The sequence below is a fragment of the Heteronotia binoei genome, chromosome 5 (genome assembly GCF_032191835.1).
Source record: "Heteronotia binoei isolate CCM8104 ecotype False Entrance Well chromosome 5, APGP_CSIRO_Hbin_v1, whole genome shotgun sequence".
In the NCBI taxonomy this organism is placed as follows: Eukaryota; Metazoa; Chordata; class Lepidosauria; order Squamata; family Gekkonidae; genus Heteronotia; species Heteronotia binoei.
Window position 1 is genome coordinate 44,696,984 of NC_083227.1, and position 19,580 is coordinate 44,716,563.

At 40.6% G+C, this 19,580-nt stretch overlaps 1 protein-coding gene across 1 annotated transcript in view; it reads left to right on the forward strand.

Moving 5' to 3' along the window:
* Nucleotides 1–19,580, forward strand: part of PRKAR2A (protein kinase cAMP-dependent type II regulatory subunit alpha) — a 123,813-nt gene that overhangs the window by 20,916 nt on the left and 83,317 nt on the right. Inside the window, exon 2 of the mRNA XM_060239396.1 lies at nucleotides 8,483–8,518. Within this exon, the coding sequence (XP_060095379.1) occupies nucleotides 8,483–8,518 (36 nt within the window). The remainder of the gene's footprint in view (nucleotides 1–8,482; nucleotides 8,519–19,580) is intronic.

The window sequence follows — 19,580 nt, forward strand, 5'->3', positions numbered from 1 at the left end:
TTCTGAGTTGCATTTAATTAGAACAGTTGTCTAACAAAACTTCACTGGGAGAATTGGCATGGACCTTCAGTTGGTATCAGCTGGGTATCCATCTAGTTCAGCTGCCAAAGTTATTGGCTGGTTTTTCTCAACTTCTTCACTGTATGTACTTGGATGTTCATCAACCTGCTGGAATGTTGCTTGACAATCATAATAGTTCACTCACACTTCCTTATCAGTTGGTTTAGCCTTTGGCACAGTCACCTCCCAAAGTCTCAAAACTAAGTGTGCTGCTGCATCTTTGAGAAGAAATAAAGTTGGGAGTCTGGTTTAGGGAGCAGTTTGTTTTCTCTGGCTTAAAGTATGAGTCTAAAAGGAAAGTACACTTGCAGTCGCTAGTTTGTTTCATATTTATTAGTTAAATCTTTGGTTCAGTAGGCTTTTGCCGTTTTCTCTCTCTCTCTCTCTCTCTTCTCCCTTTGCCATCCAGAGGCAGGCAGCCAACCACTACAGTGTCACAAGTTCATAAATGCATCCCCTTGTCTCTGTACCAGGAAGCCGGCAGCAAGGCAGCACTTGAGAAGGGAGAGGAGCCAGACCATAGGTCCATGACCCCTGTCCAGCAGTGGCACAAACTGGTTGTTATAGAATGAAAGTTTAAGTCCAGAGGCACTTTTAAGACCAATGAAACTTTATACTGGGTATAAGCTTTCATAAGCATACACTTCTTCAGGTTAAAGCTTATACCCAGAATAAAACTTGGTTGATCTTAAAGGTGCCACTGGACTCATACTTTGGTCTGCTGTTTCAGACCAACATGACTACCCAACTGAATCTGTCATAATTTGGTTAAAGAAAGATTAATGGAAATGTGTAGGGAACAGTAGTGCAGTTGGTAGAAAATACTTTCAAACTCATGATCCTTTCTCCAGTCCCTTGCTATTCCCCAGAGCACCCAAACAACATGTGTTAGTGAATTGGAGCAATCTACAGCAACAAAAGAAAAGCTAAATGATTGAATTAGATTTCTCTGAAATTAGTACCATTCGTGGAAGAAACTGTAGTCCAAATGTTGCTTCTTCCTTTTACAATTTAGCATGCTTATATATAAATTAAACGAGCACTTAAGGAAATTTGACAATGGCATACATCTTAAGTGAATTTGTTTTTCTCATCTCTGGCAGCTGCTGCATTGCTAATGCATTATTTAGATACTTTGTTTCTGAAACTGTTTTGCTGTAATTTAGTATTCTTGTGACTTGCCCATGTTGATTTTGAAAAACATTTCTTGTGGTAACAAGCCTCCTCAGAATGCAAAAAAATTATTGCAATAAAGAGGAAATAAAATCTACAGTCATTATTGAACCCAGAATACAAAAGGTTGAAGAAAAAAATTAATAAAATATGAGGCAATACCTACAATCTAAACAAAACAAACATCCATGTCCATGTGTGTGGGTTTTCACACGCACACACACATATTTGGAAGGACATTGGACACATAAATTACTCCTTTTCTGCTGCAATTCACAAAAGACATGATAGTATGTCACCTGGTTTTGAGAAACTTTGATATGGTCCTTTGGTTGAAGTGATTGCATGCCTTAAATGAAGGTAAAAGGAGTGTTTCATAAAAGATGGTTTGGGCAGGAATGGAATGAGGATCATGGTTTCTGGTGTCACAAATAGTTCTACATTTTATTTCAGGGGCATACTAGCATGGGAAAGCCAGACTTAAATCCATGCTTAGCCAGGAAGCTCTTTGGGTGGCTTAGGGCAAGTCATGCTCCTTCTGCCTAATCTTTTTTACTTTGTGGCTGGTAGTCTAAAATGCTGCACAGAGCCCTTTTGGAGGGGAGTGTAGAATACGAATAGCACTTCTAGCAAAATTTGGATGCTAACAATGCCTATAGAAGTTTCCATCTTGAATAACTGCTGCGGACACAGATATTTAGGGGCCAGCATTGCTGCCCTGGATATACAAACACTGAATTTAAATTAGGGAGAATTCTGTTGAAAACCTTAGTCCTGCTTGATATATTTTTTTGAACCAGTTTGTTTCAGTTTTCCTTTCTTCACCTGGTGTTTGTGAGGAATTGCAATGTGAGGATTTAAATAAAAGCTCCTTAAAATATGTAGATAAATCATGCCATTTTAAACAAGATGGGTATGTTCCAGTACCTTTTAGCAGCCAAGTATAACAATGCGCTTTTAATTACTAGGGCATTGTGACCCTGCATAACCTACATTATATGAATAGTGCATAGAATGTTCATTGTGAAAATTTTAGTTCCAGGTACACCTTTTTTTTGTTATTTCTTGTATAGAAGAATTTGATTGCATGCCAGCATTAGGAATATGCACTGTAGTGTGGCTGTGAGTTGGATTTTGGCGGCTAGCTTTATGCTAGTCATGCTCTTGTATTGCACAGCATTAGCTTTAAGTCAAATCTGTTATTTTCCCCCACCCCCAAATATATTGTCATTCATTTTGGGGAGTTTTTTTCTTGAACTATTGTATGTTCTGCCTTATACACTGTATTACACTTTATATTGTGTTGTATTGCTTTAAGAATTAGCATGGGTTTGACTGATTGACTGCATATAGTATTGGTAGATGCATAGCTCTATTGAGAACTTTTTCTGAGGATTGGTGCATGGGATGTTGCAGCTTATTTTGAAGTGGTGAGTGTCTGGGGTGTCTGTTTTACTCTTTTTCTACTTGTCTGGTTCTCAAATTATGGAATATTTTTACGGGGTGGTTTGCCATTGCCTTTCCCAGTCATCTACTCTTTCCCCCCAGCAAGCTGGTACTCATTTTACCGACCTCGGAAGGATGGAAGGATGAGTCAACCTCGAGCAGGCTACCTGAAAACCCAGCTTCTGCCAGGGATCGAACTCAGGTCATGAGCAGAACGAGTATGTAAACTCAACAGTAAACCAGGTTCATGCCCATCACAAACAAATTTTAGTAGCTCATGAGGTCTGAATTGAACCCTGGAGAAATATGCATTTGAGCTGTCCTATCAGATGATGCCAGGATCTTCTTACATGTAACTCTTGTTCTGATCAACTTCACAAAATGTGTAGTGGCTCAGCTACGATCTTTGCTCTGACTGAGGCAACGAAGGCTATGTAGCTCTCAAAAAAGTTCCAATATTTCTGCAGATTCAGACAGGATTTGTATTGCTGTTTTCAGCGTTTTGTAGAGACCTTCTGTATAATTATGACTGATCCTCGCCCTTAAAGGATAAATGAGGTTCCCAAGGCACAAGTGAGCTGCTAAAAATGTCAGTGTGTTGATCTCTGTGAACAACCACAGCTCTTAGCTGAGCAAAATTTCCTCTGTTGGGGGATGTGCCTATTACCATTCATCCACTGGCTTGCTGCTACTGGAGTTGCCATAATGGCAGTTTCTCACTTGACACTTTTTGATGTGGGTCTGCTTTTGCGAGTCAGTCATATGTCTAAAAATGCCTGATGGGAAAGGTTAAGAAGGATGACTCTGAGTTACCAGAAACCTCTGGCATATACGCCTTTCTTAGAAATCTGGTCACTTGTGCTTTGTTGATAACGCTCATTTTACGTTTTGGGAATATATTAATGGTAACCCCCTCTCATTTTGTACTGTGGCTGTTTCATTATGTTGCGTGCATTTATAATGGTATCACTAACATTAGCTTTGGCAGCATCCCTCTAATTGTCATTTCTCACCTTGTTGTCCTGGGACCATGCACAGACAAGGGTCTAGCTATGCAATGTGGACACATGCCATTTTGTGCTGCAAACTGCCTTTAGGGATGTTCCAGACACACTTTAGCAAAGGCAAATGTTTATTTGGACTGGGAAGGAGAGAGGTAGGGTGGAGTACAGTGGTGGTGGTAGAGAAAGTATGAAGCACTCCCTTCTCCAGCTTCCTGGGTGGGTCAAAAAGACCATTTGGGTTTGGTTAGACATTGTGTTCACAGAGTGATTAGCTCCTAAGAGAGGAGGAGGAATCTCTCTAAGCTGATGTAGGTGGTAAAATAATCCAGGTTTTTTTTTTTTAAAGGGTAATCCATGAGCTGCTTTAACCACTACTTGGATGTATGGTGACCTAAGATTCAGTGGCTGCAGCTATCTTAAGTCCAGGACAGATCAAGCGTTTCATTACTGAACATGGAGTGTTTTTAAAAGTTTGCATTAGAATTGGAGGTGGCATGCAGTCAGAAAACAGGTTTAGCGAGGCTTTCTTAGTGCATTTAATTTAAATTTAAGAAGTTTCAGGTATGTTATTCCCCTTTTCCAAGAAGTGCTGTTAGGTAGGTGTTGCGAATATATGTGCCATTGTAGTGTGGACATATGCACAGAGAAATACTTTGAAGGGAAGATCCCTATGTACAAAATTAAGTTACTGTTATCTGTTTGGAATGGAGAAGTTTTCTTGGAAAGTGGGCATGGCAAGGAGGAAAAAAAAAGGAGTAACCCAACTGTCACGTGAATTACTTGGAAATACTTGGCAATATTTTTTACACAGAAGGTTTGATTTTTCTTTATTAATACAAAATCCCGCAATCTCCCCATATTCTTGTATTTTAGTTAACAACAAAGGTGTGACTTGTATGGGGTTTTCATTTATAAACATATCATCTGCAAATGCTCTGTATTTGTAAGTAAATCCTTTTATTTTTAATCCTTCTATTTCTTTGTTTTCTTGGATCTGCATCAGCAATATTTCAAGAGTCATTATAAACAACAATTGGGAAAGTGGACAACCTTGTCTTGTACCTTTGCTAATTATCATATTTTCTGTAAGATCTGCATTTATACATAGCTTTGCACGTTGTTCAGTGTATATTGTTTTTATCAGTCTTATAAAGCTTTCTCCCAACTCCATTTTCTCCATTACTGCAAACATAAAGTCCCAGTTTAAATTGTCAAATAAATAAGCAACAAGAATTACAGAGACTAATGGGCTGTGAAGTTACCTCGAAGGTAAAGTACTTGGGTGTGGAGATAACAATGAAGAATATTGATCTGTTTAAAAATAATTATGAGAAGCTATGGCGTAAAATGGATGAAGATATGTTAAAATGGAATAAACTTAATTTGTCATTGCTGGGTAGAATAGCTGCAATTAAAATGAATATTCTACCAAGAATAATGTATTTGTTTCAAACTATTCCCATTGTGAAAGATAGTAAACAATTTGATAAATGGCGAAGAAAAATTTCAGAATTTGTGTGGGCTGGGAAGAAACCAAGGATCAAAATGAAAATTTTGACAGATGCAAAAGAGAGAGGTGGATTTCAACTACCGAATTTAAAATTATATCAGGAAGCAATTTGTTTAGTGTGGATAAAAGAATGGCTAACGCTGTTAAACAAAAAACTCTTAGTGCTGGAAGGTCACGGAAATAAATTTGGCTGGCACGTGTATTTGTATTATGGAAAAAAGAAGATGGACGTTTTTTTCTCTCACCATTATATAAGAAATAATTTGCTAAATACATGGATGAAATATAAGAAATATGGAGATGAGAGAAACCATTATGGATAGTGCCAGCTGAAGTAATAAAAACGGCTGAGTTAGGTGAAGAAAAGTGGTTGTCATATGATCAATTATTAAAAATACAAAGTGGCAAAATAGAATTGAAAACTGCTAAAGAGCTGAATAATAAATATGATTGGTTCCAAATGCAACAAATAAAGAGCTTGGTGGAAAATGATATTAAAACTGAAGGAATAAGAAAAGAGCAAACAGAAATGGAAAAAGTTCTGCTTGGAGACAATGAAAAATTAATTTCAAAAATATATAAATTACTTTTAAAATGGTCTGTGGAGGATGAAGTAGTGAAATCTCAAATGATTAAATGGGCAATTAGTGTAAATAAAGAAATACAGATGGAAACTTGGCAATACTTGTGGAAGAATTCTATGAAGCTTTCGACGTGTATTAAAGTATTAAAGAGAACTGTTTTAAAATGATGTATTAAAGAGAACTGTTTTAAAATGATGTATAGATGGTATATGACTCCTAAAAAATTGGCAAAGATGAACAATAAGATGCCAGACAGACGTTGGAAATGTAAAAAACATGAAGGTTCTTTCTACCATATGTGGTGGACTTGTGAAAGAGCAAAAAAGTATTGGCAGATGGTTCAGCAAGAAATTTCTAAGATCTTAGGATACGAATTTAAGAAAGTTGCAGAGACTTTTCTGTTGGGATTACAAATGGAAAATTTTTCCAAAAGAAGTTAGAACTGTAATTTGGTACTTGCTTTCAGCTGCTAGGACATTATATGCGCAGTTGTGGAAGCAAGAAAAAATACCAGAGAAATGGGTTTGGATTATAAAAGTTATGACATGGAGTGAAATGGACACATTGACAAGAATATTAAGAGACTATGATTTAGAAGTTTTTAAGACTGAGTGGAAAAAGTTTAGAAGATATGTAGAAAAAGAGTGGAAAATAAAAGGACATTGGACAATTTTTGATAATGATTAAGTTTTAGAAAGAATATAAATTTTTGTTTTAATAGTTAAGGGTACCTTTAAATATTAGCATTTTAAGTAAATAACACTGGCGGGGGTCAATAACGGGGTGAGGGGTGAGTAGAAAGTAATATATGGGTTAGATAAAAGAAGTTATTAAAGATGTAAGAAATAGATTTATTACCATATGTTACCAATAAAATTGTTTTAAACAGAAAATACTTGGCAATAGAATGCGCTTGTTACGGAACACTTCAAAAATGCAAAATTCACTGTTGCGATCTGATGAATTAAAGCACAAGAGCAATACCACTTAAATATTTCAAAGCACACAAATACTCATTGTTGAGCAATCTCAAAGGCCATTGTAATGCTCCTAATTTTGCACTCTGTTAATCCAGACCACACAGAAGTAATGTTGGTCACAAGGGCTGATGTTTTGGAGGGACAAGATCCGCCTGTGGTAGATGGAGTGGGATTGGTATTTGTAGAGCAGGTTAAGACATTGTAGGTCCTCACAGACCCAGCCTTACTGTGGGCAAGAGTGCTGCAAGTGTCAGCTGCACTGTCTTTAGAATCCATTGATTTGGCCACACTAATGCACACTTAAGAGCTCCGTGGTGCAGAGTGGTAAAGCTGCAGTACTGCAGTCGGAGCCCTCTACTCACGACCTGAGTTCGATCCCAGCGAAAGCTGGTTCAGGTAGCCGGCTCCAGGTTGACTCAGCCTTCCATTCTTCCGAGGTCGATAAAATGAGTACTCAGCTTGCAGGGGGGAAAGTGTTGATGACTGGGGAAGGCAATGGCAAACCACCCCGTATAAAGTCTGCCGTGAAAACATTGTGAAAGCAACATCACCCCAGAGTCGAAAATCACTGGTGCTTGCACATGGGACTACCTTTACCTTTTTTTTAATGTACACTTGGGTAATGTGGCAGCTAAATTACTGCATAGAACCATAGAATTATAGAATTGGAAGGGACCTTCAGGATCATCTAGTCCAACCCCCCGCACAATGCAGGAAATTCACGACTACTTCCCCCTAAATTCACAAGATCTGTATTGCTGTCAGATGGCCATCTAGCCTCTGTTTAAAAACCTCCAAGGAAGGAGAGATCGCCACCTCCTGAGGAACCCTGTTCCACTGAAGAACCGCTCTGTCAGGAAGTTCTTCCTAATGTTGAACTGAAAACTCTTTTGATTTAATTTCATCCCATTGGTTCTGGTCCTACCTTTTGGGGCCACAGAAAAAAATTCTGCGCCGTCCTCTACATGACAGCCCTTCAAGTTCTTAAAGATGGTGATCATATGGTGCAGTGTGTTCTATTCTGCGCTGCTCTTGAAGACAATACAAAAACTGCAACTACTGCAGAATACCACATCCTGATTATTGTTGGAGCCTATCTTGCCTATTTCAAAACCATCACATAGGCTGCCAGATTGTTTCCCAGTTCAAATTGAGATGCTGGCTATGACTTTTATAGCCTTTTATGGCACAGAACCATCTCCTCTTGTATATATCCCTGTGTGCCTTCTGTATATATCCTACTGCTGCCTACTGGCTGTTCCCCCACTTAAGTTAGCCCAGCTGCCATTGACAAGCATCATTGTCTGGGCTCTCTTGAGGAGGTGAAAGGAGCTCTATTTCCAGAAGTGTTTAAGGGTCACTGCAAGGCTGTTTTATTTGTTAGGGCTTTCAGTGGGGTGTATAAGCTGTAGGCATTTTAAGGGTATGCTTTATTATGTTTTGTATGTCTTAAATATGGAAGTGTAAGTCATCCATGGGGAAAGACAGAGCATAAACATTTATACGAACAGGTAGATAAATATAGTCAGAAGTTTCTCAATACTAAATTTCTTGGGGTTTGGCCATTTGTGAAAATCTAATCTTCAGTGTTTAACTGAAAGTATGAAGGCCTGTGTAGTCTAAGAACCTGAAAACTCTGAGGTCTGTATGAAAAGTCTATGATATCATACTCTTCGAAATTTTACCGCTTATTTCCAAACTAATGAATTTTTTTTTTTTTTGCAGCTCCTGTTGTTAACAGATTCAACAGAAGAGTATCAGGTAACCTTTGTTTATGATTTCTGTCCAACTCATATAATGACTTAGGCTAAAATTAACTTTTATAATTGTAACATGTTAATTTGAGTATTTCTATATTTATATTGTGTTGGTAAAATCTGCCATATTTTGACAACTTTAAAATGATATTTCTTTTTTTTTTTGGTACTTTTAAAAAACTACTTCAGTTCTTTCTTAATGTCATAATGCTCTTCTAGGTAGTTCTGATATATTGATATATCACTAGTACTCAGACTTTCTTATTTCTTTATAACCTGCCAGTACTGTTTTTGTCACTATATCATTGCCCTTGTAGTCAAACGTTTCTTAATATTCATGTTATAAAGCTATAATAAAAGCGTTAAATCTTTTTGCAGATCACTCTGAGAATAATTTACCTATTAAAACGTCTTCGTAATTCTGGTTTTCATACTGAATGTTGACCATTCAGGCAAGATATATTTTGGGAGTGGGGCTGTCAACTAGGAAGAGGGCTTGGGTAGAATGGCTTCACAAAATGATTGAATAGGATCTTATATTCTTGTGAAGTGCCATTCAGATGCCTTGTGAATGCTTATCTGTTGCCAGGATCCAGAAAGCTTGTTAAATAGAAAGTAGTGCTGATTTAAGAGCAGCGTGTGCCTGTGCCATGTTTGTACTGATAACTCTTTGCTTATGTGTTATCTGTGAGTCTCTATTCCTTGGGGATGTTGAAATACAGTTGTATAGAGAACTAATTGAGGGGGGGGGGGGTAAAGGCAAAGATCACTTGGGGGGGGGGGAGGATCACCAGACAAAAGGGTTTTTCAAAGAGTAACAGGTAGAATTACAAGGAGTGCTGCAGGCTACTTACAGGTAGAAAGGATATTCTGGACTGAGTAACAGTTGCCAGGGATGCCAGATGAGAACTCAGAATGAGACATTTGCTGGAGCCAGAAGAATGTAGTTCTGTGGTGGTGAAAAGGGCATAGAGCACTTGCGCTTCGCTTCTGCCATTGCAGCCAGCTGAGTAAAATGCAGAGGGGACTTCGTAATCTCCCCCCCCCCCCCAATGATGGCGTACAGAACATCCTGAAGCTTTCTGAGGAATTTTTGCTTGGCCTTTTTTGATAAATCTCTTGGGCTTTTGAACTCTGTAGGATTGATGGTACAATCAAAATGTTTCTTGGGTGAGTTTAAGTTATAAGGCCTGTGGAAGAAGTTGTCTGTGCTTACTAAACGTAGCCGAAGGGCATTACCTGGGAGGATCCAAAAGGCAATCAGTGCTTCATTGAAAAAGGAAGAGGGAGAACATAATTAATTTGGCACTCAACCCCCCCCCCCCCCCTCAGTTGATTCTCCTGAGTCTCTAAGTGGGTTTGATGTCATCAGTTTTGGTATTCTACTCTATTGGTTGGCTGAGAGAGGTGTTTGGAGGCATGGTGGTCCATTGCTGTCTCACTGATCTGGTTTTGGGGAACTGCTGCCTGATCCTTATGGCACTCCTCTGCCGTGATTTCAGTGTTGTAGAACTCCCTTCCCACATTCATTTTACCAAAGTTTTTCCTTGTTGTATCTGTTTGTGTGTGACCTGATCTGCCTTGAGGGTTTTATCTGCAGCACCTCCAATATTTTTATAATTTTACAGTCTTTATACTGTGTTAAATGTGTTACCACTGAATAAATTATTGCTGGGATATTTTTATGCTTTATACTAGTTTAGTGTTGGTAGATTTTAAATTTGTTGCGTCTGTCTGACAATTTTGCTGTATTTGATCTGTGGTTTTAAGATTTTTTTTAAATTTGTTTTAATAGAGATTGAAAGCTATTTTTAAATTTTGGTTGGAGTTCAGGATATAATTTTTTAAATGGAATAACATTTTAAAAAAAGTTAAATACAATATCTTGGGGAAGAAAGAGCTAAGTATGTTATAAGTAAGGGGGGCACAACCAGCGGTCCACAAAAATGGCCACCACTGACAACTCGAGATTTAATTTTGGTGGTCAGTGAAAAAAGTATTCAGAATATTACAAATTTTTAAAAGGCAGTTTAGAAAGGCAGCGTGTATATGTGTTCCAAAATGTGGTATTAGGCAGCATCAGTGTTGTGGCATAAGGAGAGGAGTTTCTGTAGGCACAACACACCCTTTATGCTGTTGCTCCTTCGCAAAACTCCCTTGCATCTAAGAAAGCCAAACCTGGTTGGCCACTGAAAAACAATGACAGACCCCTGGAATAACTAACGGGGAAATGCAGAAATGTAGGGAGGATGGAATAGCCAGCTGACAGGAAGGATTTGAAAACCAAAGACATCCAGGTTTTGACCAGAATTTGGAGCTACAGGGAAGCTTCTTTCTCTTTCGTTCCTTTGAACTACTGTTACTTACCTCCAAGGACTTAGAGTCTAGTTTTGGAAAATCCCTAGAATTCTTCAACTAAAAAATGTGCTAGAGCTCTCTTTCTCTTACCAGTATTATATACTTTGATTATCTTCTTGAGAACTCTGTTTAGCATGCTTTGCCTGGTAGAGTGCTGGTATTGTCATAAAGATGGAACCATGCCACCAAAATGTTTATTTGAAAGAACATGAAAGATTAAGCTGGTTGCATAAATCAGTGGAACCATCATATTGGAATTACCTGGTTCTGATAATGCCCGTCTGTGGTTTTACTGGATGATAGGAAAAAAATCACTTGGATATCCTGTTTTCTGAGATTCAGTTGGTATCTACCTCTGGTGTACTAACCAGTGATTCTAACATTGTAGCACTGCAGATGAACAGTCATGGTACCTTCTATTTAAAATGGGTCATGAAGCAAAATAATACAATTCCACATTGTTTTCCATTATGCAGCATACTTCTGCTAAAGAATGATTAAAGATTCTGCTAAAGTTACTAGATCCAACTTTAAAAACTCTTCTATCATGGTGTTGAAGTGAATGGGACTGGATTTATGGGATAGCATTTATAGTTTTTATGGCAATATGGTGCTCCAAGTAGGGATTCTTAGCAGCCTTATATTGTTCTTATTGAAGTGGTTTGTTTGTATTGCTATTCAGTGATATAATTTTTAAACAAAGTTTTATAGAGGAAAAAACAATAAAACTAAAGATATTATCTAAATAGTTGAAACTCTCATCTCTAGTGGCATGTGACAGACCTTGAAATTTTAAAGAACTGTTATATTCATAGTGGCCTAGCAAAATGGAGTATTTTTTATTAAATGGAGCCGCTGAATATAGTTTCAGAAGTCTGCAAAAATGTAGTTAATTAACTGGAAACATCTGTTTGATTAGAAGGTTTGAATGTCATAAATACTCCAACCTAACACAACAGACAGTAATATTCTGTGTACAATATTAACAGGGGCACTGGGTTTGGTCTGTCCCCCTGTTTGTGGAAATGAAGGGCATTTATTCTAAAGCAATGCAGTCTCTGTAACATCTAGAAGAAGAAGAGTTGGTTTTTATAACCCACTTTTCACTACTGAAAGGAGTCTTGAAGCAGCTTACAGTCACCTTGTTTTCCTCTTCCCACAACAGACACCCTGTGAGGTAGGTGTGACTAAGAGAGCTCTGAGGGAACTATGACTGACCAAGGTCACCCAGCTGGCTGTATGTGCAGGAGCAGGGAATCAAACCCAGTTCTTCAGATTACACTGTGCCACTCTTAACCACTACACCATAGCCTTCCAACTCTGGGAGGGCAGTAGGCAGAAATTGGAGACGCTGCTTCCTAATGAACTATTCTTCTTCATAGATAAGATGAAGGCATATCCCTATTCTTTTGTTTGACAGCCATTTTCTCAGGTTTGTATATCAGGTTTTGGGTTTTTGCTTTTAATCTCTTATCAATGTCTAGGGTGTTCTCTACGTTAACGGCGGCTGTTGTGACCAATTTTAGATCTGAGAAGGAACAAGCATTGCAAGATCTTCAAGTTACAGTGTCTTGCCTTCAGGAACATGGTTTACAGATAGATCAAGAAAAGAATTGTCTGGCATCTACTACAAGTCTTGGGATGATAAGAGTGAAACTCCCCTACCCACAATATGTGGGTCTCATGTTTCTGGCTTATCTCGTGGGTTAGGTGGTAGTCTGCACAAATTCTGTGCCCTTTGCAGACAGTGTCTTACCCCACAATGCATATTCTTGTATTTCTAGGAAGGCAGATACAAAATCCATGTTCAAGTACTTTTACTAGTCAAACAGCAAACTTATTTTGAATGTTTTTCCAGACTCGGGAAGCAATTCAAATAACCATGGATGCCTGCTTCCTTGAATGTCACTGTTTAGTACAGAGCAGCAGGCCTGCTGATAAACAACATGGCATGAACTGGATAGAGTTAATGGCTATTTACCTTCTTCTGATGAGTTAATATACCAGGAATCCAGCACTAATGTGTCTTGGTAAGGATGAACTACATGACATTCAAAGGCCATGTCAACTGGTAAGGGGGGGGGGGGGGGTCAAATCAAGAAAATTTCAATAGGAAACGTCACTACTTCACTCCTGAGCAGAAAAATGTCCATCTTAAATGGAGAAATACTTGGTGCTCTTCATTCAGCAGCCAAGAAATTTAAAATGTGCAGGTGGCCCATCTTAGCTGCCACTATCAACCTTGTCTTCAAGAGTATCTGAGGAGATTTTGAATGTTCCTAGTGGATTGCTTTGTATATCCTCAGAGCAGCAAGTACCTGGGGTTCTTTTTCAGGTGCCAGAACACAGAAACAGGACAAGTGGATGTGGCAACATGCCATGACTGAAAGGCATCCAGCTCAAAGAAGAGGAGCTGTTTTGCATAATGCCATACTGACCTGCCATACCTTAGTTTTGTACACTTGTCTAGGCCTTGATAGAACCTCAGTGGAAACTTCCTTCAACTCAAAGTTTGCTACCTTAAAGCCTGATCCATTTTCCAGAACCAGAGTTTGGATTCAACGGCATGGAAATCTAGTGGCAAGATTTCTCTCACTTACTCAGAGATTGTTGCCAAGGTGCTGTTAACATTGTGTAGCACATCTAGTACTTGCATTTACAATACTGCCTGATGTCAACAAAAACACTTCAGTAACCCTTAGATGCCTCTGTATTTCATGTTGTGTCATTGTAGAACTAAGGTGCTGATTAAGATGCCCCAGCATGAATAATAGACAAACAGCTGACCAAACAGCCATCTTGAAACCATAATTGTATTCAGATGCCTTCATATGAAATACTTTCTTCTGGAGAATGTGCTGCATTTTCTAAAAAATGCACAGAATTCTCACTTGGAAGTTGTACATAGTTCTACATTACCTTACTTCTCTTCCATATGATCCAGTCAGAGGACTCTTAAGTTCTTTGATTCACAGTGCTGATGCAGTAACATTCATATATTTATCAGGATCTGAATTGAATCCCACTTAATATTTCCCGACTGGATGAATATCCATCGACAGAACCCTTTCCCTTCCTGTTGTAGCCCCAAGTACCTCACCAATGCTGGATTATAGAAGGAGGAGACAGGAATAGCGGTGTGTGTGTGTGTTGAAGGTCTGCCAAAGGGGGGATTGGTGAAAGTCATCCCCTATGAATGTGGAAATTTTAGGTGGCTCTAGCTCTTCATGTGCTTCATTAGGATAATATCTTCCTGAAAATTCATGCCTCCTTTATGCCTGACAAGAACTTATCGCTAACAGGAGTGATATTTACTATCCTTTTGTCCCAAGCCACACAATTTCTGGGATAACTGAATTGTCTTGGATCTTTGCAGAACTCTTTAGAATGAAGATTAGATAGTTTCTAGTAAGAAGATGGATTCCTTGTCCATCACTTTCCACTCTTAAATTAAAGGGAGAAAATCTACGTACTTTAAATATATGGTTCAGAGAATATATTGCTTCAGCCTACAAGGAAAGCTGTCTGGAATGCAGCTGTTTCAGTTAATAGATGAACATCAGCAGCCTTTGAGATCAGTGTTTCTCTGGAGATCTTGTGTAAAGCGGCCTCTTGAGCTTCAGCTTCTACCTTTGTTGGTCATTGCAGGTTTGACTCTTGTCACTTTATTTGGTCTTTAGATGTAAAGTCCTACAAGTTCTGTAATTACTTTGGTCATTACTACCCTAGATGGAAGACTGCTTTGTAGCATACGTTTATCAGGATGTCCTCTGTCAACAGAAGACTGAACATTGATCTTTCTGTGTGTGTAAGAGATCCTGCCACACTCACTGTTTTGAGTGGAGCTTATGTTTGGGATCAGAATTCCAGATTTGCATTTGGACAGTTTCAATATTCTCTTTTTGTCTTTAAATCTAGATTTCAGGTAGGTAGCCATGTTGGTCTGAATCAGCAGAGCAAAGTTCAAGTCCAGTTGTACTTTTAAGACCAGCAATATTTTATTCAAGGTATATGTGCACACGGAAATTTGTCTTAAAGGTGCTACTGGACTTAAACTTTGTTCTTTTTCTTTAAACCTATTTCAGATCAGTGCTTTTTCATAGCTGGTAAATACTTGTTTGGTCCTCTGCTTAAATGAAGTTTGTATCTTACTTGTTTGTGACTTCATAATTCAGGTGATTTTGGTAGACCATTTTTGGAAGTCTCAAACTGAGAGTGGGGAGTCCATCACATTATTGGAGCCAGGAAGCTGGGAGCTAGTTTTCCCTCCAGATCCAAAGGGAGGAGTCTCCTCTTAACTAGGACATCCTTTTTACCTCCAAGAAGAAAAAACACTCAGTATACATCCAGCGATTCTGCTACTGCATTCCACTATATATATATGTGCAAATCAGGCTTCCAGAGCAAATGAAGAAGTGAAAAACAGATATATTATGCATGCTGGTTCCCACTGGGGATAAGGCACAGACAAAGCAAATTTAGCATACTCATTTTTAGTTTGGATTAGTAAGCTTTGGCTCTCAAAGTGATGTCCAGACATATGTGTTTCACCTTTGCCAGTTGCAAAGGGCTAGCCTTGTTTGTCTGTCCTAACAAAATAAAACCAAAACAGGGCAGGGTCCTCATTAGGCAGCATCGACACAGTCATACTTCTAGTGGTTTTTTTCATCATCGAGAATACGTATTTGTGGGTGATCTGTGGTGCTGTGAAAAAAATAATTGTTTTTCTGTGTGTATATAGAGACAGAGAGAGAGAGAGAAATCTTCTGTCAGTGGTAAAGCAACCTACACACAGCGTTATAATTTTGAGTTTGACATTGATGTGTGCATTTTTATTATGCATGTTGATAAGCGCATAATAAGGTAAGCTCCTTCCACTTATGCCACATCTGCATGGCTTGTGCATAACATAATTATCAGACTAGGAACTTTTAGGATAAGGGTAGGCTGCCAGCTGTCACGAGTGCACAGCACCTTTTCTTCCTTCTCCTGCCGTGCTTAGAAATTTTCAGGAACCTCCCTCGGTTTTTTACGTTTCCCTCCTACTGTTAACAAGACCTCAGCTGTCAAATTAATTGCTTTCTGTAGCTTGAACACCTAATTTAGATGCCTTTGTAGATAGGTTTTAGGATCACTTCACTTTCTTATGCAGACTGCTGCCTTTTAAAAAAAAAGTGTTGCTGTAAAGAACATTATCATTTTTAGTCTGTCTTCTTAAAAACATGAATTTACTTTTCATTAAAGATAAAATGTGGTGCAACAAAATTGGTGCAGTGTAGGATTTTTTAAAAAATTGACCTGTTCTTATGATAGAGATTTCTGATTTTTTTTTCTGTTTCTTTTGGGTGAGTGGTGTTGTATATGGCAGATCCCCAGGGCATGCCTCTGCAGAAAATGTTAAGAGCAATATAAGCAGCCTTGATGATGGAACAAATCCCAACAGCTTCAAATTGTATTTTTTTTAAAAGCTGGAAATAAAATGAAAAACTGGAATGAATGAAGATTGTAGGCTTTAAAATCTGAAATGATTTCTCAGGGGAATGTCTGAACCCAGATGGTTTTCACATGATATGTCCTGGAAGGCATTGCAGAGAGCTGGTACAGTCTTGATCTCCTCAGAAGAGATGACCTTGGCATGAACTTCTGCATTTTTTTGCAAGGAAGTAGAGCCGCAAAAGGAAGGTAGTACCCCCATCCTCCATTATTTCCAATGAAGGGAAGGCATTTTAAAGGGAGAGCATTATTTCCAATGAGGGGAAGGTGGCACCTTTAAATGAGATGGCCGGAAATACCTTTGGATTTCAGCTATGCTTGTCACAACCTTGCTCCTGGCTCCACCCCCAAAGTCCCCAGATATTTCCTGAGTTGGACCTGGCAGCCCTAGCTGGTATAAATGAGTATTAACTGCCCAATTTGAGTGTGTTTCTAGGAAATTGCCAAACTTGGTTTTGAACAGGGAAGCTGCTTACAGTGAAATCTATTTTGAGATGCATATTGCTTCAAAACAGTGTTTCCTTTGACTATTTTTAAAACTGAATATGTTTATTCCTGGGAGTAAAGCAGCTCTTGTCTAGAATCACACAATAGAGACAGAGCTAAAATGGAAAGAAGTGCAGCAAGGAATCCTTACATTGAATTGAACTTGAAACTAGACCAAACCTCGCGCCCCCCCCCCCCCCAATTAAGGACAAAACTAGATGTGGGGTGATGTGTATTTTCATATGTCCACCTGCTAAAGTCAACCCTGCCCTCTCCCAATCTAACTTCTTGTGCTGTGGTGCTTTCAGTATTTTTCTTTCACCCTGGATTGCTTCCTGTGCTAGAAGAAAGTTACTAAAAGTACTAGTGTATGATAAGGTTAAGGCAAGGTACAGGCAGGACTTATCTCCCTGTACCAACACACACTATTCTATTTTTAACAGCCCTTCCAACTTCTCCTGCTTTTAAACAGGATATATGTATATCATAGTAATTCAAGGGAAGGCAAACCTGAATGAAAGGCAACTCACCCAATATTATAACCCCCAAGTTTTTGTTTTACTGAACATGACTGTAACTTGTATGCAGATAGATTCAGATGGTAGCCATGTTTGTGTGAAGAACAAAGAATATGGCCCTGAGAATATGGCCCTGATGCTACAGGAGGTCCAAAAGCAGATTGATCGAAGCCTGGTCGAGGGCATCGGGAGACTGACCAGACCACTGCCGGCAGCTCCCTCGGCCACCCCGGCGGCACCAGCCGCCCCAGCAGTGCTGGCGGTCCCGGCTGCACTGGCTGCCCCGGCTGGGGGAGGGAGGCGAGCAAAATCCCGCAAACTGGACGCCACGTTCGATGGGAACCCTGAGGGAGTGGAGTACTTTATAATTCAGGCGACCAGCTACATGCGCTATTGGAGGGATACTTTCCCTGACGAGTTCAGCAGAGTGGATTATTTGGGGTTGAAGATGAAAGGGGCTGCCCAGAGATGGTACGTGAGCCTGCACGAAACCAGGGGGCCCAAACTAGACACTGTAGGGGGCTTCCTCCAAGAACTACTATTGCAGTATGAAGACCCCCTGCAAGAGACGTGGGCCATCGCCGCGATCCAGAACTTGCAGCAGGGAACGATGTCCATCCAGGACTACACTGCTGAGTTCCGGACCCACTGCGCGAAAATCCGAGGATGGAGCGAGATGATGAAGATAACAGCGTACCGAAAGGGCCTGAACGCCAACCTGCTAGACCGGGCTCTGGGGCAAGCAAGACCCACCACGCTGATCGGGTGGATACAACTGGCGGGCGAGGTTGAGACCAATATGAAGATGGTGGCCCTCCAGCGCCAGCAGCAGCAGGGGGGCAAAGCCACACGAGAATCCAGACCAAGCGTGAAGCCCGAGCCCAAGAAAGCCCCGGGGGTTGGGGGAGCGGCAAAGCCTCCCCCCTCGACCCGTAAGTGTTACCGGTGTGGAGACCCGGGGCACCTGGCGTCAAACTGCCCAGAGCCCCCTCTCCGTGGGCCCCCCGGAACCCCCAAGCCACTGAGGATGAGCATATCTGGCTCCCTTTTGTTTGTCCCATTGACTTTGTTGAATGTAAAGTTGAAGAGGTTCGTGCATGCCAGAGCCCTTATAGATTCAGGGTGTACAAGGGAAATCATCACCCCCCGACTGGTAGAGATGCTAGAGTTGCCCCGAGAACTCCTCCCCTGCCTGATCCAATTTGAGCAAATGGATGGGACAGTGATGAAGGGCGAGCCCTGTGTGGAGGAGACCCAGAAGATTCCGGTGGGGATTGACGATCACTGGGACTTGGAGATTTTCGTGATCGCCCCTCCTCCTCCTTTGACCTAGTGCTTGGAGTGGGATGGCTAGCGCGGCACCAACCAGACATCCAGTGGGGGGAGCAAACTATAGACTTCACCGACAGGCGCTGCAAACCTCACGTCTGGCGGGAGCAATGGGGCCCCAAAGCCCCGCCGAAGAACGAGAGGCTGTGCGTGTCGGTTGAGGAAGTGCAAAGCATCCCTCGTGAGTACCAGGACCTATGGGGGGCGTTTAGCGAGGTTGAGGCTGATGAACTACCCCCCCACCGAGACACGGATTGCGCCATCGAATTAATCCCGGGCCAATCCCTCCCTAAAGCGAAACTATACTCCATGGGGTGGGTGGAGAAAGCAGAGCTAAGGAAGTTCTTGGAGAAAAACCTTAAGCGAGGCTTCATCCGCCCCGCCACGGCGCCTCACGCTGCCCCGGTCCTCTTCAGGAAGAAGAAGGACGGGAGCCTTAGACTTTGTATTAACTTTCGCGGGATAAATGGGATTTCCATGTCCAATGCCTACCCGATCCCCCTAATCAAAGACTTGTTAAGTACCGTCTCGGAAGGGTCTATCTTTACGAAGCTGGACCTGCGAGACGCCTACTTCCGAGTAAGGATCAAGGAGGGGGACGAGTGGAAGATGGCTTTCAATGCCCTGATGGGCCAGTTCGAGTACTTAGTGATGCCGTTCGGGTTGCAGGGCCCCCCCGGGGTGTTCATGAACTTAGCAATTATGTGCTGAGGGAGTACCTGTACAAGGGCGTGGTGGTGTACCTGGATGACATCATTATTTACTCCAAGGACCTCCCCTCCCATGTAAAGCTAGTGAGGAAGGTCCTGACCACCCTGTATCAGAATAAGCTGTACACTAAGCTGTCTAAGTGCGAGTTTCATAAAGAGGAACTGGATTACC